Below are 27567 nucleotides of genomic sequence, written 5' to 3' on the forward strand. Positions count from 1 at the left end.
TCTCTTCTGGACTCAGTGTTGGTGAGGTGGCTGCTTGCAATTACAGGGATAGGACTGGGTGCCCTGCATGGGTATTTCTGTTCCTATACTTGTGAGACCGCATAGGTGGGTCATGTTTATTTTAAACCTAAAGTTTACTTTAAAACTTTAAGTTTATACACATGCTTAGTCTTACGTAAGCTGGTGCCATTAAATTCAGATGCTAGAACTGCTGATGCAAACAGATATTACAAACTTTTTAGTCATTTAATTTCACCTTCTTCTTTCACTACTTACAGTTTCATCCTATGATTTTCAGTGGTTATCAGAAACACTTGGATACAGCGTGATGACTTGTCGTTGTAAAAATGGGAGTATTCAAACAAGCAAACTGAGATCATGTCTCTACTTCAAATACAGATGCCCCCCTCACCCCCCCAATTTTAGATATAAAGCTACTGTTGACAGGCAGAAGTTAGTGTTTTAAATATAAAATATCTAAAATACATAAAAAGCATCATTTTGGTTTCAACTGCATTGCCAAGCCCAGGATCACTCTTGTAGTGATTCTCCATACATAAAACACTGTTGGTGCTATCAAGGTTGCTTTAAGAATTGGAATGTTTTTGTGAAGCATTTACTTGTGTTTTATTTTGCTATTCAGCAACAAACTAAACTATGGTTTCTTTTGGTTTCTTTAGTTTATCCATAAACATGAGTGCTATATTGCTACAATGGGGAATAACTGGGAAAATTAAATGCAATTACACTTACTGACACGAGATCCAAGTTTCTATCAATGCTTTTATTTTTGCTTAAAGAAACAAAAACTACAAGCAATGAAGAAACTAACCTATATAAGGTAATAGTTCCTTCTCCCTCTATTTCAACTGATATTTGAGAATTGTTTTTATTACAGCATAGGTGAAACAACTGTATTCAGCAGTGCTACTGAGAAGGTACAGAAGAGATCAGATGTAACGCTACCACATAGTAAAGAGACTATTTTTTTTTTCCATGTCTTAGGATAACCAAAGTCTATGTATTAAAATATGCATTTTGATTTGAAAATGAAGAAACCCAGAACAATATTTTAGGCGTTAAATACAAAACAGTAGTAAATATGCAAAATACAGTTGATAAGCAGAGCGATGAGGCAAAAGAAATAAGTATAATAGTTGATTCTTAAAATGTAATTCTTTGTAATGCTGGGCTTCCCCCCACCCCCTGCATGTAATGTATTGTCACTCTAAACAGGACAGGTACGCAACATAGCGAGATGGTACTACCTTACGCAGTATAGTTGAATTTAATTACCAAAGCATCTAAAAGGTAATGACACTGGAAGGCCTGATATCTGCAGTAATATGTGCTAACCATATTGTGTCTGAGGAAAATGAGGTTATAAAAAATACAGTTTCATGATATACAGTACTTCTTCAGTAAGAGAACTTGTCTTCTTTCAGCACAGATTTCTCGACGATTTCAAACAGTAATGTGAAAACCGAAATTACAGTACAACTGCTAACACTGAGCGATACTTTGGTTAAATACATATGTTACACATCTGTGTGCAGATATCGGGCATTTCACCATGTTCCAGAAGAGATTTTTTTTTTTACCCTGACACATTTATTCAAAAGTTTGTTATGAACCATTGAGATTGAGTTGTTTATACATTTGATTTATCCATGAGTATCAGCACTCCTTACAGAATAGATCAAAACTAAACACTCTACATAGGACCAATAGAGCAGAATTATTCAAGTTCAATGAAATATTACAAAAAAGGCTTCCTTTTTAGGAAAACTCAGCTATGGTAAAAATATCTACTACAGTGCACTGCACTGTAATAAATATTCAACATAAATTAATAATTTACAAGTACCTGAGCAAGTATACAGAGCACCATAGCACAGCACAGCACCAAAGGCAGTAGCTCAGAATTCTTAAAAATAATGCTGTTTTAAACATTAAAAATTCTAAGTATTGTCATAAAAATGAACTCCAGCTAGAGTTTAAAGATAGTGCAAACTTCTGTCTTCACTTTTTAAAATAAAGGTGTCAGATTTTCTAGTCATTTCACGTCAGCAGTGTTGCTGGACCTGGATATCTGTGGTGGATGCTTGGGAGCAGGTCTGTCAGAAAGAAAGAAAATAGCAAATTGTTATTTAAACTTTTGTTGGTTCTCACCGCCAGCATCATGCTCGAGGCATGAAGATGAATGGTAAAACCTCTTGAAGAGAATTGTCGAAGCCAACGTCAGACACGTAGCATAGGACTCGAATACTGGGAGGAGATCAGACATGTTACTGCATACACAAGTCCCATCAAGAAGCCTAACTGGTAGCAGCAGACTCCTTTTTTTTCAGTTCAGGTGTTAATTCCCACTTAATCAGTGGGATGAGCTAGCTCAATGTTACAGGTGTTGTTCTTTAAACTCTTTATTTCTTTGGGTGCTCATCAATTTTGCACCTCTTTAAAAATGTTACTTAATGCTGTAGAGCAGCAGTTGGTTTCAAAAAGTTGTAGCAGTCAGCTTGAAATATTATTACTTTCAGAATATCTTACTAGAAAGGGCAGCCAGGAGCTTAACCAAAGTTCACTCTTGCAGTTTTTTTGCTAGAAGTATTAGGAAACTAACTCAATTCTTTTTTTAATTTTTCTGAGCAATGTTAAGTGCCTCACTAGTGGAATTCCTGTTGCTGAAAATACTACTTTTATCTTCCTTGGAGCTCACTTTTTATTTGTAGGAAACTGAAGAATATTGGGTAAGAAAATATCATTGGCTATGTCCATGAACATTGGGCATAGTTACTTCCCTTCCAGATTATGTTTTTTCATCATCTTTTTTTTTTTTTTTTGAAGTGTGCAATTTGTGTGAATGTTTGGGGTATTATTTTCAGACGACATAAATTGATGTTCCATTGTGAAACGTGTGAACGGAAAATTGTTTTTATTGGTTGTTGATCTCAACAGCATTCAGTTCTCAGCCTAATTCTGTAGGTGGTCTGAGTAGGAAATTTTTTTCTGCAAGAGCTTTGTTTCTCTTGGAATTGGTGCTTATTAACTCCTTTCTTTTGCAAGGAATTGTATTTATTGGGTAGTTTTTGTAAATATAGTCAGATGCTTACAGTCAAACCTTCATATGAGTATGAATTCTCATACTTCTGTGGAAGTCAGTGCTGTCGTGCTGATACTCCCAGTGAGAATCAGTCTGATGCTGCGTGCTTTTATATAAGCAAATAGCAAACGGTTGTTGCGTAGCTCTCGGCAACAGTTACAGCAGAGCATGGTTATTCAAGATGTTTCAGACCTGTCATTGAACAAAGTGCTATAAATCAAGCTGTTTTGATTAGGAGAACCAACCTGACGGGAGTAACGTGAGGCAGAGCTTTTGCCTGTCCAGGCACCGCGGTGCACACGCTGTTATAGCGCGCTTTGGTCAGAGGATCTGCTGGTAGAGGCTTCCGAGGAGGGCTGGGTTTCTGATTTTCCTATTATAAAACATAAGGTCATATTAGTCTTTGGAATTGATATCACATACTTCACACAGCAACAACTGACTTTAAATTGAAGATAAGCTCGGAGTAGCTGTGACCAGATATATTCAAATGAGTAAGCCATAACTTGTTTTTAATAAACGGGCACTTAAATTTTAAAACAAAGGTTTAATACTATATCTTAATGATTTTGTTTCTTTTGATTCTTTTCTCCAAAAATACTGGGTGCATCTATACTGGAGTTAATGATTAAATGGTGGTAAATGAAAACAACATAGACTGAATACATAACATTGGGAAAGTAGTTATATAGAAAGATGGAACTACTAGAAATGACTTTAAAATGCACATTCAGATGACCACAGAAACAAACTGCTCAAGTCCAGTTTGAATTGGGAGCATCTGTGGAATTTTTTTTAGAGATGCTGCCGTGCTTTCATTCTGTGGAATTAAATGATTCATTAATAAAGAACAGAAGTCATCTGCTGTCAGGCATGAGCTAATGTCTCTTCTGTGTGGTCCCTGAAACACTGTAAACATGTTACCATGTCTATTTGTGGTCTTCATTTTGAAGAACTGGGATAGATTAAGTGACTTGCTCAGGGCACACAAAAACTCTCCGATGAATCAAAAAACTCACTTCAGATCCTTCTACTATTTGAACTGCATAGGCATGCTTTTTCTAAGTAATTTTACTCTTTACTGTTAGTTTGCCATAACTATCATTAGTAAAGTTAACCAAAAAGAAGCAAGAAGAGCTTACAAGCATAATCTAGTTAAGGATCCCATGAAAGATGTAATCAAAACAAGCAGAGGCATGAATTGCTCATGAATAAAGTACAACTTTTCATCGTTTGTTTTGAGCATCCCTTTGTTTTCTTACTTTTCATGGCAAATGTTTGCTCGTCCAAGAAGAAAATGCAGGTTGACTATCAGTAGACATTTTGATAAAGAAGAAAATATGGAGCTTAAGTAAACTTCATATGTAGTCATTTCAAATTTACCACAAACTACATTTTAAAGCTGTATACAATGTCCCTTTTCTTTTTCACTATTGGCATAACATGTACTACTTCTTGAGTGAATGAGAAATAGCAACATGAAAAAAATTTTCTTATTTAAGTTAATGTTGCAGCCAAATCTCTCATTCAATATAAAAATTAGTCTTTTAGAATTTGGTCTTTTCAATATAAAAATTTGGTCTTTTCAATATAAAAATTTGGTCTTTTAGAATTTCTTCCACTATAAAACAAAATAAACATTTTCCTATAAGAAGCTTGTCTGTGAGCTCTGTTTTTGGGGTGTGTGTGTGTGGAATAATTGCAAATATTCTTGAAATAATCAGGCCTGGTAAAGGATAAAACAAACAGCATGCTTGTAAATACTGTATGTAGCTTTATCTCGTAGGGCTATCCTGTTGAAAGTCACAGAGTTTAGTTAAACACTAGCAAGGAGTTCTTCAAAACGTCATCATTTCCCGTGATACAGAACTAAAACCTTAAAACTCTTAAGAGAAGAAATCTTACCATCAGGATTTCTTAACCAAGGCTTACTTTGTGCACTAAATTTCTTGCACAATGAAATCTTAATGTGTGTGATTTGGAGTGAAAGATACCTGTGTGATTTGAAATGAAATATACCTCTTTGGAACAAGTTAGATCACAGCAGAAACTGGGACTTTTAAAATAACTGAATTATCTCTACAGGAAAATATAAATTTAAGTTGCTTCTGCAATAACTTTGTTAAAAGTCATAATGTTTATTACATGGGAGAGTATATGCATTGACACTTTGAGTGTGACAGCATTTTAAAAAACAAGCTGTAACAAACACACAAACATCAGCATTATAAAGACAGCAAACAACAGATGCCTCTTTGAACACCATAAAGCCTTTATTCCCTTGACTGCCTTCACAGAAGTGGCCCTTTCCCTCGAGTACTTTTACATGATTAATCCCATGAATTAGTCTGATCACATGAGTATTCAGCTGTTTGCTTGATCAGTCCCTAATTGTTATTGCCTGATTTGTATTTACTCTTCAACTGGCAGAGTGCTTAGGTACCATAACTGGGAAGAGGAACCGATCCGGGCTCAGTAGTCTAGAGAAACAAAGGTCTGAAGAGCTTAAGATCTGGTAAGGATGAATGAACAAAAAGAGAGGAGAACTGTCCTTGTTTATTTGTTTGTGTTGATTAGCTGTGTCCTATGTCTAATCACCACCTGCAACACCTGATAGTAGGGAATGATTGACTTTCTGAGAAGCTCAGAGCAGCTAAGTACTGATGGGACCCTATCAGTTGCAGTTTCCCTCCCCTTTTTGCAGGGGAAGCTGGCTGAAATGGCTAATCCATAGGAGCTGATCTAGAACAGTTCTTCAGCTGTGGAGTGAGCATCTCCTCATGGCTGAGCATTAAGATAATCTTTGATGCCTAAGCCAAACTAACTCTTTAGGCCCTTGTATTCCAGAAGAAACATCTATGTGAGGAAGTATGTTGAAACAACAATCATACTATAAATATAACTCTGATGGGTGCACAAGCCCAATGCCTGATTTCTTTTCTTTTTTTTCCCCCAGAGCTTGTAAAAATGTCATCCTTGAGTTAATATCCTTAAGGAGGAAGCAGCAAAGTGGCTTGACAGAGTCTAATGTGGCAAGCTGGTAAGAAAGGGTAAAAGAAAGAGGGGGAAAAAAAAGGGGGAGGGAATTCAGATGCAAATGGAGATGGAGAATGTGTAATGGCTGAGGTGAAGCAGAACAGAGGAGCACTTCATACAAAGGAGATGCCAGCACAGGAAAATGCCACCAGGAAAACATACATCCTTAGAAGCAGAGGAAAAAACATTTGAAGAAATAAATCCTCTCCCCCAAACTGATTACAGGATGGTCTTTTATATTCTTTATGTGCCACAGGAGAATCCAAATTGATACAGCTTTGTATGTTAACATGTGTGGACACTTGCTGTAGCCTTTGATGTCCTGGCAAGTCCCTAGCACAGCTCACAGTACCACCACGGCTGTGCTTCCCTGCCGCATCTCTCTTGCCTTGCTCCCAGCCCATTTTTTTCCCCTACTGAGCTTCAGCTCTTCAACACAAAGAGTTCATGGATGGATTTCTTTGTCTAGTTTTACATCAACAACTTAGCATTTAATGCATTCAATCTCTGTCTGTATTTGGGGAAGTATTTTTTAAAATATTGTCATGATTTCTTTTTACAGCTCTGCTAGGAAGAAAAACATAATTCTCGTAACCAGCAGCTACAAAGACATCAGGTGCATGAAGCTTTAATTTGTTTCACTGATATATTTTTTTAAATATGCAACTGGGAGAAGGTTCTTTGCCTAAAATGCACTGGGTGACGAAGGGGTGTCTTCCTCAATCTACTGAGATGGGAACTTAATTTGTGTTAGCCCACCGTGTCTAAAGCCAGTTGGAGGTGATACAGGAGAGGTATTAGCAAGAATAACTGTGGCATAATGAGCAGAAGGTGAGCCCAGCTCAGTTTTACTAGCAGAAAAGTAAAAATAGCAACCTATATTTCCTGTAATAAGGACGACCTGTAAACTATGAGATATATTTTGGTAATAAGATGATGACAGTATCGTATTTGGTAATAAGATGATGACAGCTAACAGTAACAAAACCAAGTGGAAGTGATCAAGTCAGAATGCACGGACTGAAACCACGCAGGGATAAACCTGCACCGTTTCTTTGATTTCAATGGTGCTGTGCTGATTTATATTGGCTGTGAATCTGGCCCCGAAATAAAGTATGTTTGCCTTGCGAGAGCATCTGAAAGAAGAAGCAGCTGTTTATCAGTCAAGATTGTTAAATATGAAACTTGGCAGCAGTTCATTTGCTAAGTGTTTTTTTGGTTTTGGGTTTTTTTTATTATTTTACTTACATCTGAAAGGAAATTTTATAGCAAAATAATAATCCATTCATTGCTGCCTCAACAGCCACTAGAGGGGAAAAGAGCTGTCTTAGAGTCTACTTAGTATGTTGTACCTTAGCTATCCGCTGCTCGAAGCCCAGGGGCAGCAGGAAAGTAGCTCGCGCTTAAATGTCCCTCTCAGAAGGGAGAAGCAGAAGGAGGCAGCTGTGAAGCCATAGAAACGGTGAATGGTTTCAGATACTCTTCTTCAGCACTATGCTGCAGTGCTGAGCATCTGGATGATATTATGAATGTAGCAATGATTTTTAAAGTGCTTCCTCTTGATGACCTGATGGATGCACTTCCAAGAGAGTGCTGAAGCAATACGTTAAGTAGTATCTATATAAACTAGACCAAAACTATTCTCAAGTTAATTTACTTCTTCCAGCTTTCAGGGAGTAAAATTGTTAACTTCAGAAGAAAAGATTTTCTTCCCGTATAGTGTTTTCTGTTTCCCTAGGATATAAAAGTAGCTATTTCTGACAACCTTGAATTGAGGTTATGGACATAATTTTGAAAGAAGCCACTCTTGCTTATTCACTAGGCTGCCTTGAGTTGAGCCCCTGTTTGTCCTACTTCTGTTTCATGCAGCAACTGAAAATTGAAAACAGCGATATTTATTTGAGCTGCCAAACTGAAAAGCTTTTTGGCAGTTTCAGATCTGTCAGTCTTTGGTAATGATAGTACTCGAGATCTGGTATTCTACCTTGCACTTTGTGGGATTTGAAGGGGAGGGCACTTAGGAACATGAATTGTAGTGGTGCACTGGGTGGCTTTGATGGGCGATGACAGGCTGGGGCAGATACAGAGCCACCATCAGAATGAGAAATGGTTACTTTTTCTTGGAAAGCCTTTTCTCCATCTGTCTCCTGCTAGCGGGAGACAGTGTAAGCTTGTAAATTGCTAGATAAGAAGAAACAGAAGAAACAATTTTTTTTTTTTTTTTAAAGGAACAATTTGATTAAGAAAGAGAAAAGCACTTGTACTTAAAATCTTAACTTTGACAACTGAAATGTGCAGAGTGTTTTAAGGAATACAAGAAAATAAACAACAAAACCATTGGAACTAAAGACAAAAGCAACACAAATACTACTTCAGATTTCCTATAAAATTGATTTCAGAAAGAATCAGTATTTCCCATTCCCCTGAGATGGAAAATAAATGACTAGCAAGGTGGAAAAGGGAGGAAGAAAAAGCTTAAATATATTGAAAGTGATTAATAAGCTGGCCACACTTACAGAAGTTGGTCTAACCTGAGTGATTCAATATTCAGACTTAGACAAAATTATAACTAGACATGCTTTTTCCGCTGTCCTAATAGGTAAGCGCACTGCCATGGCAGCTCAGCACTGTCTCATCCTGTTTTGTTTCTGTGTTCTTTTTAAAACCACTTTTCAAAGCACCGTGCTTCAGCAGCTGTTTCTCATAGCCATAGCCACCTCTAAATCACTGGGCAAGTGCCTCAGTGTAGCTCACAAGGCTGCTGCATGAAGGTTCTCTGTTCTTGGAAATCCTAGCTAGGTTACAGATGGGGACCGTCACTCGAGACACAGCTATTAGAGTACAGATTTGCAGTACGTGCATCCAAATCAACATGATACTCATTTAAGATAGCTTGGTGATAATGACATTTGCTTCATTTTAATCTTGTACTGTATCCAGAATAGCACAATGTCTACAAAACAGAAATAGCTGGGTGCCTGGTTCCTTTGCTTTGACACAGTCATGCTACAAATGCAACCAAAAGAGAGAAGCCAGTGACAAGAAAAGTGACAATTTAATACAGAAAACGTCATCTACCCTGAATATTTGCCTTGAGATGCCTCTTATTACAAAAAAAAAAAAAACCCAAACCACACGGTTACCAGCTCTATTTAAACATTGCAATGAAAGGTATGTCTACATGAAAGTGTGGGTAATTACAAGTCTGCTTTTCAGATCTGTGCGCTGGAAAAAAACCATGCAATTCATACACCCCTCGGCAGAACAGAAGCACATCAAGCTAATACATCTTTTGCTCTTGCGCAAGACATCTGCAACTTGACGTCCTAAACTACATCGCTGTATTTGGCACCTTGCTATCAGACTGAACAGTTTCCCCTCTGGTTGGGCAGCTGGCAAGATGAGCCCATGTTTGCCTCTAACACGGAGCTTGTTTATACTGTTGTGTCTTTTGAATGGGGAAAAGAGAGTCCAGGATCCCAAATTTTAGGATCACAGCCTCAGTTGGCATAAACCAATATAAACTTCATGAGCAAAATGGGAATTTAAGATAACTTTATGAAATTATCTACACTGCATTTCTAAACTACAAAGTATAAAGGAAATACTGTGGAAAGAGGCCAGTATGAAAGATGAGAAAACACTTCATTCCTATTCACTGCATGCAGATACTCAGACACTAACTATTAAATAGAAGAGAAGCTGAAAGAAAATCCATGGTTACCTGGGTGAACCTCAGCGAAGGGTTAGCTGGCAAGGGTCTTTCAGGCACAGCGTGATGACATGGCAGCTGGGGAAGGGGCGGAAGGACTCGCTGCGGTGTTTTTAATTGTGGCAAATCTTGTGTCTTCACAGGGTTACTAATGTCAATGATCTGATAGGGCAGTGGTCTTCTTGGACCATCTCTCTGTAACAACAACCCCACCCCAACAAAAAAGTTATAGACATCAAGAGCTGACATAAGTATTACTACTTTAAAATCTTCATTCTTCTTATTCACTTGCTTTTTCTCTTCTACTCTGCTTTCGTCTACCTTCAACACCTCTGCAACCAGAGAAGCAATTAACAGCTTCCAGAGCCCTACCCAAGCACTGATGCTTCACTGTTTAGCTGTAGTGTTCTGGCGTAAGCTGGCTGCCTCTGTCCTGGAGACTCAACTATTCCTTTTCTGCACTTGACGTCTCCACCTGTCTAAAACTTGGAAGCCATGAATATATTTTGACGCCTACATCTTCTCCCATTTTACATATTAGTTCTACATGATATTAAGATCATGTAATGATTGTGTTATACTAAATTACTTAAGGGAGATCCAAAATATATAATATGCTTCCCCCCCCCCCTTTTTTTTTAAACTATTTAGGACTCACTTTTTGTATGCTTGTATTTTGTGGCTTCATGATGAGATTTTTACTGAGAGATGTGGTATGAACATGGTTAGGCTCAGATGAACTGGAAGGTCTCGCTGGACTCACAGACCTGCGATATAAACATATATTTATTGAACATAACATTCTACTTTATACCATTTTTTGAAACAGTAGCTTCTTCAGAATGAGATTTTGCAAGGACTTTCTGACTTTTTATAGTAAACAAGGAAAGTAAAAATTGTCTAGTGCTCCTGCAAGAATAAAAACAAATATTGATTTTTTGGAAACCACTAGTCTGTTAAATTAGCTTCTGCAATCTGTGGAAATGCAGCTTTGTAACACCCAGGAGACTGTTCTAATGAATCTAGCATTTAAACAGTAATGACCTCAAATATGAAAGTTTCAGCTCACTCAACTGAGTTTAGATAAAAGGCCGTGAAATGTAATGAAACTATTCCAAGCAAATGAAAATAAAGGCAATACTTCCTTCACTTCTTAATTTTTTATCACAAAAGAGGTATATAGTTAAACCAAAACCTACATTATTTACTGACAATCAGTAAAGTTAAACTAAACCAGGAAAAACACCGCGGTTAATGCTTGGTGAATATTTTTGTTAAGGCTGGCTCTTTCTAACATATTCACAGTGTCCTGTGATGAATGTCAAGACGAGAGCTGCCATGTTTACAGCTACTTTCTACTAATATCTATCAGAGTATAATTAGGGAAAATGATCATACCTTAGTTTCTCTATTGTTGTCTTTTTACTTGTAAACAACCATCTCATGAAAGTCTTCCTTTTCAGATACATGATGGATCCAGCAAAGATAAGGCACAGAATGGTTATCAACACTCCTATGGTTAAACTCTTATTATCTGCAACAAAACACATTCAGTTAACTTCTATCAAGAGCCATCTTTACTGATATATTATGTGGATGGAGCAGGATGTTGCTGCCTGGCCCAGGTTTCTAACTGCAATGCAGGTGAAGTGAATAAGCTATGAATTAGAGACTAATAAACTCTTATTTCTTCTGGCCTGATGCTTGAATTTTGGTCTGTTTTAAAGTTATTTAACATTGGAGAAAAATTGTTAAGATATAACATTGTAGGTCCCTTCCAACTGACCTATTCTATTCTAATCAGATGTCTGGGTCCAAACATGACCATCTCCATGTACTCCCTCTGCACCTATGTTCACGTCCTGCTTCGGTTGTCACCTGCAAATGGGGCCATACGGTGTATGGGCTGTCGGCCTCATCCAGACACCCCCAGGGTGACTGGCTCCTTCTTCATGGGCTGCCTGCTGCCAGGGTGGGAGGGAGAGGAAAGGGACAGAAATGCCTAGATCATGGTTTGGTAAAGTGCAAGCTTTTAAATATTGTGTCCCTCAAACATAAGCAGTAACCTTAGCTCCTTTATAACCAGATTTTAAGAGTTTCATTGTGCTTTAACACAGGGCAAACAGTCTGAAATCTGGACTACTGTAGTCCAGCCCAGATGGCTGTCAAGTCGAATCTGGAGGCAAGCGAGGAGCCGAAGGAAAGCCTTCAGCAACAGTGTTGTGTGCTTGCAGAGGGATGCTCTGCTTAGCGAGGGGCTGCAGCCTTCTGTACTTGTTCCAGTTTTCAGAGTGCTTTAAGCTGCTTTAAGTACCTTGCTGGGACCTAAGTGAGGCACAACAGTGAGATGAACCCTGACTAGACGACTTGCAGCTGAAAGAAAGCCTTATTTTTAGGAAGAGGTAAGCAGCAGCTCTGATCGTTATGGATATGCGATATCATCACTGCCTGGAGGAGAGGATGTTGTGATTCTTCAGGACTGCTGACCTAAAAAATGCACGCTCCCACAGAAGGAGAAACATCTTTAATCTTTGCTCTGGTAACCTATCATCACTGTCTCAGTCTTATCCTGATTGATTTTCAGCCAGGTGGCTCTCATCTACTGGCCTAAGCTCCCTTGGATGCTGGTGAACAGTCACCTTATAGCACTGCAGAATAATAAATCCCTCACCATCTCTAAAAGATTAATAAACATAATAAGCTAAGATTATGCAATTTAAATTAATTAACTTCTCTACCTAACAATTAAATATTTAAGGCTTCTTTGTAAGAAAAATATAGAGTGTCAAACACATATGTTTATTCTAAGTCAGCTGGGTAAAATCAGTTACTAAATACTAATGAGACCATGTGCCTTGTTTGACTAAGATGAAAGTATTTTCTTGAGCTAATCCGTCTGTAATTTGATTTAGAGATGTGCAAACTGCTCGGATCATAATCCAAACCACCCCATCAAGCGTTCATATTTAAATCCAAGTGTCAGCGATAGAAAATTAGGTCCTCTAGCAATTTCCGTGGTTGTTTATTCCCAGAGTTATTGAATGCAGCACTGTCTTTTGAGAAAAATGGTGAAACTACCACACTATATTAAACTATTGTTAAAACAATTTTCTGTTAAATGGAAGAGTTAGCTTCCAAAGCACAAAATGCAAGAATTATCAAAGATGTCCTATATTTTTCTTCTCCAGTTAGTGTTGTCTGTGCAGCACATTATTATAATATATTTTGTAGCTCCCTAGATACTTAGCTTTCAGGTAAGCTGAAAAGGGCTACAATGCTTTAGAGCAAATCTTAAAAGAAAACATTTAACACGTAAGTAATCACTTGTTCAGTGCCTGAGCACATTTCTTTGCTATCTTACTGACTGGTAGGTATTTAAAAAAAAAAAAGATCTTTCAGCAGTGAAATCATAATGTGAAGCTTTGTCATGGAAATGACTGTGATGTCATAAATCCAGTATTACAATTCACTGCAGGATCTGGCATGTAGAGAATACGATCCATTTTGGTTTTGAACAGCATTATTCATATGCATTATTCATATTCAACATGCAGATAATTTTCCAGCAAGTTTTAGTTTATATATGTACACGTGAGTAGACTGCTTGTCCTGTCCCTTGCTCAGACATAACTCAGAAACATCTCAACGGAAGTCACTAAACTTACAGTACTCTGGATAAAAACTGGCATGTGGTGATTATCAAATCATATAAAATTCACAATGTGTAGAAATAATTATTTCTGAGGTTGGCCAAAGGTGAAGTAAGATACTATAGCCAATGTTCTGCAGACTGAACAAGGGGAAATTGAAATACAAATTATAGAAAATGCACATCTCGTACTACTATCATATGTGAGGGCAACTTCTGGTAAATGTGCGGAAACTATCTATAAAACGTAGTTTTAACCTGGTACGGTCAGAAATCTGCTCTTTTCCACAATACAAAAGATCCTCAGAAGCACAATATCAAATATATTTTTGATTATAATGCAATAATTTTGCATTTATAATCATTGCAATATCCACTCTTCATTAGGCACACAACTACAGAAGCAGGTTATGTGTACAATAAGGTAGTTCTATCCAGATGCACTCAGTGGAGAACACTGGAGCTTGGCGTATCGCAAGGTGAATCCAAGAGTACTGCCACATCCATCTACCATGGCAACAGGATTAGCTCAAGTCTGGCAGGTAGCTCCTCATCGGCTTAAATCAATACTATTTCCTACTCATTGCAGTGAGCTACTAAACTTGACCATGTATCTTGAAAAAAAAAAAGGCAAAGAAAGGCAAAGAAACGAACTCACCAGGACCACTGTGCCTTCAGTTATGCAAAAAAATTGATGTGCTCAGCTAGCCTTGGTTTCGCTTCACTAAATTTCCAAGTTGGTGCCAATGCGTTTGGATTAAGCTATTTGATTTACTGACTTATTTCCCAATCTTGTAAGCTCATTGCTTACAAGACAACACTTTGTATTTCCACTCTTTATCATGGAAACAAGAAGTAAAGCATGAATTACTACTAACCTGCTTGCCTAACTGGTCCGCTGTCCATGCTGCCACCAAACCCTGGCTTGTCACAGTAGGGGGGGGCCCAGTCAGCTTCGCAGTGACAGTTCTTTTTATTGTTGCAGACCTGCAAAACAAGACAGGTGACCTAACTTGAAAACGATTGCCCTATACATCTGAGAACAGCAGTGGCTGATAAGGCCTCCTAATCAGATAGTGACACATATAAAAGAAATAAAACCTATAGAAGGAAAGAGGTGTACTGGTATACCGCCTATTGGCACAACTAAGATGGCATGGAGCAGCTCTGAGTGCAAGACACCACGGAGCAACAGGGATCCTAAAAAAAGCGTTATTTATTTGGCAGTTAATCGTTTGAGTTGCACCAGCTGACAACTTCAATAATATGAGGATAATCACACAACTCTTAAGTCTTAGGCTCTCTTTGCCTCCAGCAGCAACATTATCTGCTTTCTAACTTCTGTTCCTTCTGCCTTCATAGGAACAAGAGTCTCTCTACGCTGTTAATGCTGTAAAGCTTTGTCAGCCCACTTCAACACTCCTATCCATCAAGGGCTTGCACCAGCCTGCATACTGATTTTTCCACTGCTCAGATCCCCCAGCTCTAAGATGAACCAGTTGCTGGAAGAACATGTGAAACTGGGATAAGGGCTGAGGAAACCCTCCCTTTGATATCACAGCTGCACTGTCTATAAAGATACAGTCCTCAGCATTCTGGTGGTTTTAATCTGAGTTAAGGAACAACTAGCAAGACCTGATTTACCAAATGCTCCCTGCAGAATAAGAGAGCTCCAAAGGGCTGGAGTCCATCATTAACATCAGCCTGTTCCTGCTGCTCAGAGTAGAAGGAGCCGGTAGACTCATGGCTTTTTCCTCAGGAGGTCCCACAGTCCCAAACATCCATCAAGAGAAGGGCTGCTTTTAATTTCCTTTTGCTACCACCCAAGCAGTGGCTATGTGACTAATACAGAGGTTAAAGCTCCATGCTGTATCCACAGAATCCATGAACTGAATGGGCCAAAAATTTTGTTGCACAGGAGAGAGATGGCACAGTCACATGTAGATGCTCAAACTGATTTTTAAATACATATTTTTGCACTTAGGGCTAGTTGTCAATATGGTCCTAAATTCTGTGCTAACACTGATCAGCACTGATCTACCACCACCACAGAGAAACCACACAATAGATTAATAAATGGGTTTCTCAGTAAGACACTAGTTAGTTCACAGGAGTTTGCAAATATGCATTTTTCTGGCAAGGTCAGCTGGCAGGCTTTCAGAAAGACTATACTGGCTGTGTCTGCAGAGTACTAAAATATCATTTACATAGCTTAGGCTGGCTATGGTCATGTAAAATGCAAAGAAAAAAAAAGATTTACTTTTCAAAGACAGAAAGATAATTAAAAATATCATTCATTAAGTATTATTTTTTAAATTAAAGTGCTACAGGAGTTCCCATCTACAATTCCACAAGGTCATTTTTTGCTACTCAGGAGTCACCAGAGGCTCTCCGTTGTACAGATGTAAAAATGCCAGTCTAAGCTGATGCTCATTCCAGCACAATGGTAACGTGCAGTGCCGTCAACACTGCACAGGTTTTCAAATGCGGGATGACAAAATAAGTTAAAGCAAATTAAAATCCCTTCTCAGGAGAGGACAGAGAATTTCCTATGGCTCTTCCTGTGTGGTTGCCACAGCTTTTCACAGAAACAGACAGACCAGCAGCAAATCAAGGTTAATAAGGCATAGCTTGACATAATTAACATTTTCATAATATAAACTAGGATTCAAAACACTTTGATATTATTAACTGATCTCATCAAATTGTTCATCCTGCACCACTTTCATACCATGAAACTCACCAATATGGTTTTACTTTATTTTAGTACTTTTGGAAATGCTTTTCCATTTGACTCTCAATTCAAATGCATATTTTAACTTCTCTGTATCCACATAGAAATTGTATTTTTTTAAATATTAATGGGAATTCTGCATGAAGGTTAGACTTAAAACTGCTTTGAAGATGACAAAATTCCTTTTTATCACAGACTGTTAATTAAGAACAAGATAATTACTACTTGATAAATACTTCTTTGTTAAATAAAAATAATTTCATTTCTTGCGGTTCACATAAGGAACACTGAAAATGGAAATACATAATAAAAAATATTGCAGCGACTTTGATATATTACAAACAATCATAGATCCCAAAGCTATTACATAAAATGATTTCTTGTCTAGTGTTTATTGACTGATCGTAAAAAAAGTGTTCCTATAATGCTTACTCCACGTCCATGGCACTTTGTTGCACATTTATGTACACCAAACACACTCGTATTCTGGCACTGGCGATTAAGGCAAATCTGCAAAATAAGAGAAAAGGAGTTTTAATAGGGACAGAACAGCTAATGCTCCCAAGGCATGATGTCCCTCCCTGTATGTCTGCTCCTCCGTCAGTGGTTCTTTTTAGCAGTTAAAGGTTTCCCAATACACATGCTGCACTGACAACGTCACATTGACAAAAAGATAAGGACACCAGAATTAGGTTTCTTCTTCTTATGCCTTTGTAAGACTTTTAGGTCCAAATCTGTGGAAACTGAATTCTGCTCTCGATTGGCATCCTGGCCAATACTGAATTTCAGACATAGTTCATACTTGGTTGATACGCTGAGCTTGTGTAAATAAACACTCACAGTTTCACTGAAGTGGAACTAGTGGTGAGCCGCTGGGTTTCGGGGTTTTTTAAGCCAATTTAAAAAACAGCAATTTGCATTTTTTCAGGACTAGGAATGCACTGAGCAGGATTCTTCCATATACCTGATCTGGCTGCGTTCACGCCTTCACAGCAGCAGATGGTTCCTCAAGGTCCCCTCATGGTGTAAATTAGCATGGTTCTGTTTATATCAATAGCGTGATACTTTTCCATGCTAGTACAGAACTTGGACCCAGGACAGCCTGGATATTTAACCGAGGTCATTGATATATATGGGCTCATCATCGTTCTTCAGCAAAACTGAGACATTTCTAAGAGTTTTCCCAAGCTAAATAATTTTTTTAGTGTCAAATATAAACCAACCATATTTAAAGTGTATTACTAATCTTATAGGAAATGGAAGTAAACAAATAGCATATGCAAAGTAATACAATTCAAAAAGTTTTTTGTTTTCCAGTCATTACGGGTAAATTTTACTCTGCCAATATAGCTGAAAATTGAGGTAAAGCAAGATTAGTACCATCTAATAATACCATCGAACAATCTAATGACTGCTGAAGATGTCAGTAATGAGAAGTTATCCTACTAAAAACTGAAAAAAGAAGAAGTTAAGACTGGAATAACTATTACTATGCTATGTTGACCAAAAAAAAAAAAAAAGAAAAAAAAAATCACTGCACAATTTTGCTCATGTTTAACTGCAGTTCAGTTCAGTAGTACTAAAAGTCAGTCAAAATAATTAGCATTAAGCAGGGAATAGTGTTGAAGGAGACGACAGGGATGCTTAATCAGGGCACTTATCCCCTGGGGAGAAGGAAAAATGGAAAGGAAATTAGAGTGAATTGGCATCAACATGCACACATGTAGAGAATATGGTCTGATTACAGCAGTATTCACAATTCAAATATTCATAGTGCAGTAGCACACAGAATTTTGATCACATTAAAATGGCTGCATTTCAAATTGTGTATCTTCAGCTTAGAAAACTCAAGAATATTTAAATTCATATTCTTAATCCATAATACAAATGCACTAATGTCCTCAAAGTAAAACATACAATTTCATAAGTATTAGCCTGTGTATTCTATAGTATGTATGTGTATGATTAGATAGATTAGAAAGATTAAATACTCATTAGTAAAACATAATAGGGTGCTTTCCCAGCATCGAATTTTCCTTGAAAAGACATTTTATAACAGATTGACTTAGAAATGTTGTAAGGGTTGCTTTCCTATAACAGAACTGTAGCTTCACTAGGGACATATTTTAAACCTGTTCCCAATGCAGTGTGATAATCCAACATAAATCAAAAGCATTCAGAAATTCAGAGGCTTACTTGAATTTACCACAAATTACCAAAGTACATTTTTTTTTCTTTCTGCAAGTAATCCACTGAGGGTATGGAAACCTTCTTCATTTCAATAGCTCTTGGACTCCTTTCCATTCCTCCCCCCTGTAAACTCATGGCTGTCTCCCATCTTTCTCTGTTCCTTTTCTCACAAAAGAAAAACTAAGAATGAGACAGCCATATGAAATTTGGCCTACTTTCACATCGGATAATTCACAAAGTTTGCAAAATATGGTTGCAAAAATCAGTTTTGGTGGCTGAACATCAATGGGTTTATATTTTTCTAATAGCGCATAGAGAGAGAGCTTTTCCTGCAAGAAAAAAAAAGGGTAGGGACCATAATTAGCAGATTGAAATTAGCTTGAAACCTAAAGTGAAGTTAATGACAATTTTGCAGTGCTGTAGACACTGGGAAAGTGAATACATTGAACTCCTCAGGAATTCATTAACGATCCTGTAATGTATTTTGCTGTACTTATTTTGCAGAAAACCTCTAGCCCACATGGACAGATACTTGGGACTGTCCTCAAAAAATCAGTTATAAACTTAAACAATTTGCATTGCATTGCAAATCTGTAATCCAGAACAGTGGCCAAAAGAAGAAGGGAGGAAAAATCTGACTCAGTGTGAGCATGAGAAACAATTCTTTTGTGGAAAAAAAAAATCCCAAAGCAAAACCCAGTCAGTTTTAATACAAAATACTTTGCAGCATGAAGGTAGCGATGTTCTCCTTGTTTGGGAGTATTTCAGAACCTTACTTTTCCATCTTCACACTTGGTTCCTGACAGCACAAGACCAGGATCGGGCATATCATCACCCAAATACACGTGGGTACCACGACAGAGAATCTTGCCACCTTCCTGAAGTGGGATATTGGTTTCTATGGAAACAGCATTGGTACCAATTACAGGTCGATTTGCTCCCCCTTGACACTGAATTTTTCCACATTTGGCATCTCTGAAGGAAATAAACAAAACCAAAAATTAGTTAAATAGCTTTAAATGTTATAAGCCCTCTCCCACCACCCTCGCATCTGTCCCTGTGTTTGTAGGGAGAGACCCTACCTGGGTTCACATTTAGCAAAGGAGCTCTTGGAGTCTTTGCCACAGTTGCCGTAAGGATCACCTGCAGAATTGACTCTCTCAAAGCAGATCCCAGGAGCAGGCTTCGCACCTGAAACAAAACCTAATCAGAACTTTCATCTCATACAAGGTGTTTTTAATAATTTTCTTTGAGCTCCACCGATGCTTTAGGGGAAGGTAAGATGTGATCTGCATATTGATGAAGCACAACAACACGGTTGTGCTGGATCAGCATGCTAATTGAGGAGCCTGAATGCGCGGGTTTTCCACTGTTCTTTGTCTCTCTTGGCAATGCTGAGCACTAGACAATGCAGAACTCATTCTCTTTCAGAATTTCTCTAGATGATATCCCTCTCGTGAATCCTCCTAGGACACAAAAACTTTTAGCAAATGCCAGATCTAGTTTGGTGAAGAAAGACAAAGGCCAGCTGGTAAGTTAAAACTCCCTTCTTTTTACAGGAGTCCACGTGATTCCAGTGAAAGCCCACGAGCTGAAGCCAAAGAAAACACTTTTCAAGAAAGGCCTTCTTAAGTGCAATTCAGAACAACAAGAAACCAGAAAAAATCCAGTTGCAAACTAGAGTGCTATGTGACTGTAAAAACACAAACACCTGACACGGCAAAGAGAATATGCTGCTGTTAGCTCAAGCTAATGTACTGGGGTGAGAATGAGAACCCATCCCCACCTTAATCCTCAGTAAATTCACTCCTGAGAGGAAAGGCTGACTTAAAAGAAGGGTTATTTCTACCATGGTGGTAGAAGTAGGAATCTGGGAAGACAGGCAGCATCTGGTTCTTATCTACCATAGTTTTTTATGATGGAGACATGTCCTAACAGCAAAGGAACTTCCCTGATGGGAGTAGTACTGGAATGTTTGTGCAGACAGATTACTCATCCCTACGTTTTAGAAGTTAAAAGGTACTATTAGAACATCTATTCTAATGTCTTATACAGACAATCTCCTGTCCATTTTTTCCCAGATTATGACCAAGTATTGAATATCTTCTATACATGTGTTCATCTGAAATGTCTAAGAGGTGGAGGATCTACTGCCCTGGCTTGACTGTTGCAATGATTAATTAGTCCATGTATTAGAATTTAATCCCTTTGTTCTAATGTGAAGTGTGGCTTTTATTTCCAGCCAATACTTGCTACTCTTTGTAAGATTAAGAGGCCCTTTGCTAGGGCCCTTTACTACCCCATATTTTTTGTCCATGAAGATAATTAATAGCACAATCAAGTCATTGCCAACATTTCAACTACTCCAATAGACAGCCTTGCTTTGAGGAGACGAGGTCGTAAGGAGATACACTGGCTAAAACTCTTAACAGATATCTGCTAGATACGCTTTTGTACTTTGATAGATCAGCCAAACTAAAACAAAAAGAACAAAAAGAACTGGCAACAAATGATGTGATAGCCTAAAGGCTGAGAATATACCATTTCTACAGTGTTCCCTGATCTTTAACAGAGACAGAGTATCTGAGTAACATTACATTTTTTTCAAATGTTTTGAGCCGCTTCCAAGTCTGTATGCCTCTAACTGTGGGTAAAACATATCATTTATTTAAACCATCCTGAAGATTTTATTTGAAATCCTTCAAAGAAGAAGAAGGTTTTAAAAAAAGGGTTCAAATTCCTGGAGACAAAAATACAAGTATGATTGTAAAATTTCCAGTTAGTGTGGATCTTTTCACTAATAACTCAAAGATTAATGCCTCAATTAATTATCTGCATTTCACAGTCAGAAGCTTGACTAATACTGTATACTGCTGAACAGCAATCTAATGCTATTAAGAACAAAATACTAAAACTTGGAGAGGCTTAAGATGGCGTCCTCTTTTCCATCTAACATTTTTACATACTGAAACTGGAAAACTCAGAAAGAAAGGCATAGAAGGAACAGAATATGAGCTGCTGGTTCCCTGGAGAGCAGGACAAGAGCTTGAAATTCTTTGGAAGATTATGATCAAGCTTGCTGAGTTCAGAATATTTCTCAAATCTGGAACTATTAAAAGGGACTCACACAGGATTCTTTCACTTCTTTTCATTAAACCACAAGCAATAATCAAAAAAATCAACAAAAGCATCCAGACAAGGCACTGTGCAAAAAGCAAAAGTAACATTTCCATTTTCAGCATGTAGATTCCTCCTCATCTTTCCAGGGCAGGCACATCAACTATTCAGCTTGATACAAACATTAACATGTGCATATATTATGCCAGCTTTAGAAGAGAAGGGGAGGGAAGAAAAAAAAACATGCTGTAAGCAAGAGGCCAAATAAAACTGCTTTTTCTCCCACATCTGCAAAGATCGACTTGCTCAGACCTATCTCGCCAAAGGAATAAGCCCCCCACCCATCTGCCATGATCATATGCAATTGCTATGGGTCTCGTTTTTTTCTTGGACAACTAGTTCAGCCAATGGTGTATCATTGCAGTGAGTGGAGGCTTCCTTGGAGATGTGTCAGCAGCAGCCCAGAGCACAGGCACACTTTCCAAAGAGTGGTGTGTCGCTCCAAAAGCTGCCAAAAGCAAAATGAATGCTTGTGTTCTGTGCTTCAACTGTAAGTGACCTAACAAGAACTTATTAAAAAATCGGTGTTGAAGGGAGAAAGGGCTCACTGAAATACTGAGAGAGTTTAAGGTTTACCTTCCTCTTTCACCTGGGGAAACTTTTTTTGTTTGGTTGGTTTTTTTTGAATGTAGAAGAAGTCAAGTGTGCTACGCACGATGGAAAGCAGCCTGCAGGAAGAAGAACACATCTGTAGCATCCTTGCAGGGCTCAGACAGTGAGCTTTAACTCCAACCAATACGTTTGACAAGAAAACAGATCTCATGGAGTACAAAAAAAATGCTCCCCTGCCAGGCTCGGAGCAGTCTGTGTATGAAAACACCTGGTACCCAATGATCATCTGTGGCTTGGAAACCAAAATCTAGCTTCAATTTCTGTCTTTGGTATCAAACCAAACACGCTGTTGCTTGGGATTCAGATGGCTGCTCCCTCTCCAGACTGGTTTCTCACAATATTTGGACTTTTTTATAGATTAAAACATATCAGAGTATAAGAAGCTGAACAGATGGAGCTACCAAGTTAAAAGGAGGTTTTCAGAGGATGCTTAAGGAAGAGAATTGTAGTGTTGTGCTTCTGGAGGAAACCCATTTATCACGATTGCACCATATAAACTGAAGCAGAAAGTCCTGTCTTTCTCTATTTTGCTACCTCTACAGGCAGAGGCAAAATGATTTGTGAAAGATTTCCAGCAGTTATTAAGTGCTTTGAGCTGGATGAGCAGAGTTTATTTCACTTTGCTATTGATAATTATACTATCGTGACCCTGTAATTAAGGTCCTGTCAGCCTTTCCACGCCAAGCCTTATTCAAGGGATTAAATCAGCCATTTGAAACTGCACAAGGTCAAAGCTCACCACTGCAGTTGTCAGCCTGGAGACTTTTTTTTTCTCCAAATGTGTATATTGATGAGCTCACTTCTTCCCTCTACGGTTGCAAAAAAAGAGACGTTCTACCCTTTTGGAAGTGATACAGAAATGCTATGTCATTTCAGATCAGTGCAAAACCTGCCGCAATGAGAAAATATCGTCATGGTCTCCCGAAAGGGACGAGAGAAATTTCTGACCATGGTGCTGATTCCAAGAACAGAGAAACACGTGTTATCAGGCTGACAGCAGAAAAGAAAGATATTTCAATTTGGTTCCCAACATTGTCTCAAGACTTATTTAAGAAAATTATATAGTATTTATGGGTGTGGAGAGGAAAAAAAAAAAAAACCAACCTCTGAGTAACAGACTGGAGTTCTGTTGCTCAGGCTATGCCAACTAGCACCACGAACAACTGTATAAATAAAGTTAAGCACAAAAATACAGTTCTCTGTCATGTGATTTGCACCTGGATTTGATATCTCATTAAGTTTGTTTTACTGCACTGATGATGCAAAGCAAACTTTCCACAAGCTCCCTTTGGCCTCTTTTCATCTTGCTGATCCCTGTTGTTAAGTCTGCACAAGACCGAGATGGGGTTGAGCTGTTATTTTTTGCATTTAAGGAGTATGCTAGCTCTCACTGCCTCTGAGAATATGGCTTAATGCCTCTCACATCTCAAAGAGAAAAGGTCTGGCCATAAATCTGTGATGATCAAAATAGTTTGATTTTACTAAATTCAAATCTTTACAGTGCTTAGATAAACTAGTATTTTTGCAAAAGGCAATTAGCAATGGCTTGGCCAGCTAACTTAGATGGGAAGCCCATCTGTTTTGCCTGTAGGGTTGTACCTGCAAGAAACTGCAAAGCTCTTACACAAATGACAGGCCTTTGTAACAAAAATTGACATTAAAATTAAGATTGCTCCTGCCTAAACAAATGGCCATGTCTATGCAACAAATTTAAGTATGTTCTAATTATTAAGTCAATGCCTGCCATTGGCTCCCCAAAATCATTGCTTTTTTCCCTCTTGGGGAAAAGTAGGAAAACACACTGACAAACATCTCCTTTCCTTCCCTAAAGAATAATTTTCGTGTCAATGTAGAAAAAGCCATGAATCTAAGGCTGAGAGTCGTCTGTTTCTTGGTAATCAATAATTTCTCTCTCTTAAGTAGCTTTATCTGTGTATCTAGTTGCTCCCAGAAAATGCCGATGGAATACCAGACATTACACAGATCCATTACTATCGATGTATCTTTCAGTCACACTACTATCAATAGGTCAAATCAGTGCAATTTGATATTTTTGAATATGAAAGAAAAAAGGTCACAAGCAATTCATGCATGTTGCTCCTTAAAGAGAAAAATGATGTGAATTAAGGTGAGAGAGTAGAGAAATTTGTGTGTTCTGGGAATGAACTTGGTCTTTAAGAGGAATTTACGGCTGTTTTTGGAGACTGTCCCCAGGTGCTCCTCCCCTCTTTCATGCCAAGCTTTCCATGCTATTGAAGTTAGGGAACAGCAAAAAATATTCCTCTATTTGATTTGAATTTATCTGTTGAAAGTAACAAAAACCACAAGGAAATGCAAGTACTTCTTTCTGGAAACAGGTTCCTATTGCTCAGCCTAATGTAAACGAGCTCTGACAGTGCTCATCATTTTTCTTCAGCTAGATCTAAAAATATTAAGATTGATGTTTATCATTGGGCTACTGGACATCTGTAAGCTGATGAATAAAGATATACAAAAAAAGACATTGATAAGGAATTCAATACACTGAATATTATTTCAAGAAAAGTTATTGTATTTTGTTCTCCATGGCTTTCTCCTACTGGGAAGACGAAAAAAGGAATTAATGTAAATGAACTATGATCTGTTTTCTCTTTATGGTATAGAAATTTTTTTTTAAAAACCACACAACTACTCCTTCACTCCATTCCAACACACACAGTTGTTAAAAACAAGGTTAATCAGTTGCAACAGTCTGGTAAAAGGTTCAAATGTATCCTTTTGGTACGATGTTCAGCGACAACATCTTAGAATGTCAAGTCCCTCTTTCTGCTGCAAGCAAGACTGGAACAAAAGTTTTTTTATCTGTCCCATGGCATTTTTCCAACTGCGTGGCCCACCTAGCCCCCTTCCCATTCCACATCTGCCAGCTCATACTGCAACCAGATGTGCTCAAGTGGTGGATAGTCACATCCTTAGTCTTTAAATCCAGAACATAGGCCTTGGTTTTTGCTTGAACCCTATCTGCTAAACTGCTTGAAGGTTTACTTTACTGGCATTATTTCTGATTTATTATTCCAACAATGTGATCAGAATCAAGCCTTTCAGTTCACATTTGGTAATGTTCCATTCTTCCTTTCAAAATCTTTATCCTTGGGTATTCCCAAGACAAATAAGGGTATTCCAGTTAAAGTCTGTTTGAGCTTTGTTCTTAACAAAGTCATCTTTCTCATAAGCAGACCCCCATAGCCTTGACCACTGGAGACTCCATGCACAGCAGTGCCCATATTGAATATTCCTCCCAGAAGGAAGACAAGACAGCATTAGGGGAGCCCAGGGGGTTTGGAGGACGTGCCGTGTTAGGAAACCGACCTGGCAAGGGAGCTGCAGCAATTCAGCTCCCTGACCTTTAGCTGAATTTTTCTCAGCGACTGAAATTATTAACAGTCCTACCGAGTAACTTTCCAGGGCATGGGAAACTGGTTCATAAGGAGGTTTTGCTTTATACAAGAGAAAATGTCTCCGTATCCAGGGGATTAAAAATCCCAGTATGACTAAGACTGGAGGCTATAATTGTACATGCCTATATGAGCTCATATTAACTCTATGACGCAAGTGGGATTCGGAGGAGTGTATCAGATGCATGGGAGTTTAATTTTGAACTGGAACTCCTCTAACATGTTCTTATACCCACATGACCAAGCTAACCTATCTGCATCAGTGGCATTATTTCTTCAGATCTCTTTAAAACAAAAATTTTGAATGGTCCAAGTCCCTGCGAAGATAACAGATAAATACTTCAATAGACTTCTGATGAGGGTTTTGACCAAGGGAAACATCTGTGTGTCATTATATTGACACATAAGTTTTGAAACAGAGTTAAAGGCAGAGAGATACTGAATTGAAAGAGGCTAAGGGAGTGGAAAATGTTAGCTTAAAAGAAATAATTAAATCTAGCTCTAAATAATGCTTCTCTTCAGGAGAGTTCAAAGTGTTTTTCCCATGTGGGAGAGGGGGCAAGTGAGATGCTGAAGGAGACATGACTTGTCCCCAGCAATGCTGGAGGAAATAGCAAAATGCTGAGTCAATACTCGTATTTTGGTGGAACGGCCACAGGACGTAACAGAAAGCTGAACAGCTTTCCTGCGATATTATTTGTTGAGAATAACCCAAGAACTCATCCTATTAGATTTTTTGCAAAAAGTAAGTAAATTCCCATGGGAGAATAAAATCTCCTTCTGCTTCAGTGCATACTCTGCTAGGAGTACTGTCAGGAGACAGGTTTACAGGGTAAACACCAATTAACAAAATACACACAATGATACAAGAATCTTACGTTAATGTCAAATATTGAACTCTGTTTTGGGATGTAAACAGACATATATGTTTTGCAGATGAGTAATTCAGAGCACAGAAGGAAGCTTACATACCAGTCTGAAAAGGGATGCGATTTCAACCTGTCAAGAGTGTTCAGCACTTTGTGGATGACATAAGGCCATATCAAAGTCAGTATTAAATGATTTGTTCACATAGCCATTTGCAGCAGTGTTGCAGAATGAACCTGGTTACTGTTGCTCTCTACCTCCTACTGCAAGAAATGAACACAACTGCAAATCAAGGATAAAATGAATCACAAAATGATGCCCTCATTATTCAGTTCTCCATTTCACAAAAGAATAGATACAGATTGGTACTGTATAAAATTCCTCCAAATCCATCACACTCTTTTTTTTCCAAGTCTATCTCATAAACAGATCTCCTGGTTCTCAAGCTCACCTTGGCCCCAGAGGGTGATACACTGCTGCTCGTGGGTCTGGCATATGCCGTTGTAGCAATAGCCATCCACCCTGTGGCACGCGTGCCCGTCGTGCAGGTACACGTTAGCTGGGCAGTGAGGGCTGGCTCCTGTGCAAAACTCTGGCAGGTCACAGGAATTACTTGACTCTCTGCAAGAAATCCCCGCTGGTTTTAACTGCAAAACAAACAAAAACCCTTAACTGCTGTAATTTCAATCAATAAGTTATGCAGCGGTATAACCCATGCAGTGCATGAACAGCTTTTTCCACTGGCTCTGCACCAACTGACCGCAGAAGACAGTATAAGGATTACACAGCTCTTTAAATACATTTATTTGACACAGGTTGCGAAGGGTTTGGCAGGAAGAAGGGCCAAACTGAAGTTGCAGCTGCAAACATGGCTCAGGTCAGAAGGTAAATCCAGCCTTTTGTTAGTTTTCAAATACGAACCAAATTTTTCAGTGTGCCTCCTGCAATCATGCCTGAACAGACAGGCACAGAACCACTTTGGGCTGTACTGCAAAGGATGCTCTGTAGCACTGACCAAAAGTCGGACCAGAAACCTTTTCGTCCATATGGCTG

General features: G+C 38.4%; 1 protein-coding gene and 1 long non-coding RNA gene across 2 annotated transcripts in view; one reads left to right on the forward strand and one right to left on the reverse strand.

The window, feature by feature from the left end:
* Positions 1-763: 763 nt before the first annotated feature.
* The window catches only part of ADAM12 (ADAM metallopeptidase domain 12), a 186956-nt gene continuing 160152 nt past the window's right edge, over positions 764-27567 (reverse strand). The window contains exons 14-23 of the mRNA XM_009475739.2: positions 26966-27161; positions 19507-19615; positions 19201-19399; positions 16667-16744; positions 14379-14487; positions 11250-11385; positions 10510-10618; positions 9864-10046; positions 3349-3476; positions 764-2117 (exon numbers count right to left, since the gene is read on the reverse strand). Coding sequence (XP_009474014.1) covers positions 2057-2117; positions 3349-3476; positions 9864-10046; positions 10510-10618; positions 11250-11385; positions 14379-14487; positions 16667-16744; positions 19201-19399; positions 19507-19615; positions 26966-27161 — 1308 coding nt within the window. The 3' untranslated portion in view covers positions 764-2056. The remainder of the gene's footprint in view (positions 2118-3348; positions 3477-9863; positions 10047-10509; positions 10619-11249; positions 11386-14378; positions 14488-16666; positions 16745-19200; positions 19400-19506; positions 19616-26965; positions 27162-27567) is intronic.
* Positions 2514-9562, forward strand: LOC148054895 (uncharacterized). The gene is made up of 5 exons (XR_015706538.1): positions 2514-2750; positions 5534-5618; positions 6060-6143; positions 6702-6755; positions 9356-9562. It is a non-coding gene; the product is annotated as an uncharacterized LOC148054895 (long non-coding RNA).

Source organism: Nipponia nippon, unplaced genomic scaffold (assembly GCF_047370975.1).
Source record: "Nipponia nippon isolate SJK-2023a ecotype South Korea unplaced genomic scaffold, ASM4737097v1 scaffold_3, whole genome shotgun sequence".
Taxonomy (NCBI): Eukaryota; Metazoa; Chordata; class Aves; order Pelecaniformes; family Threskiornithidae; genus Nipponia; species Nipponia nippon.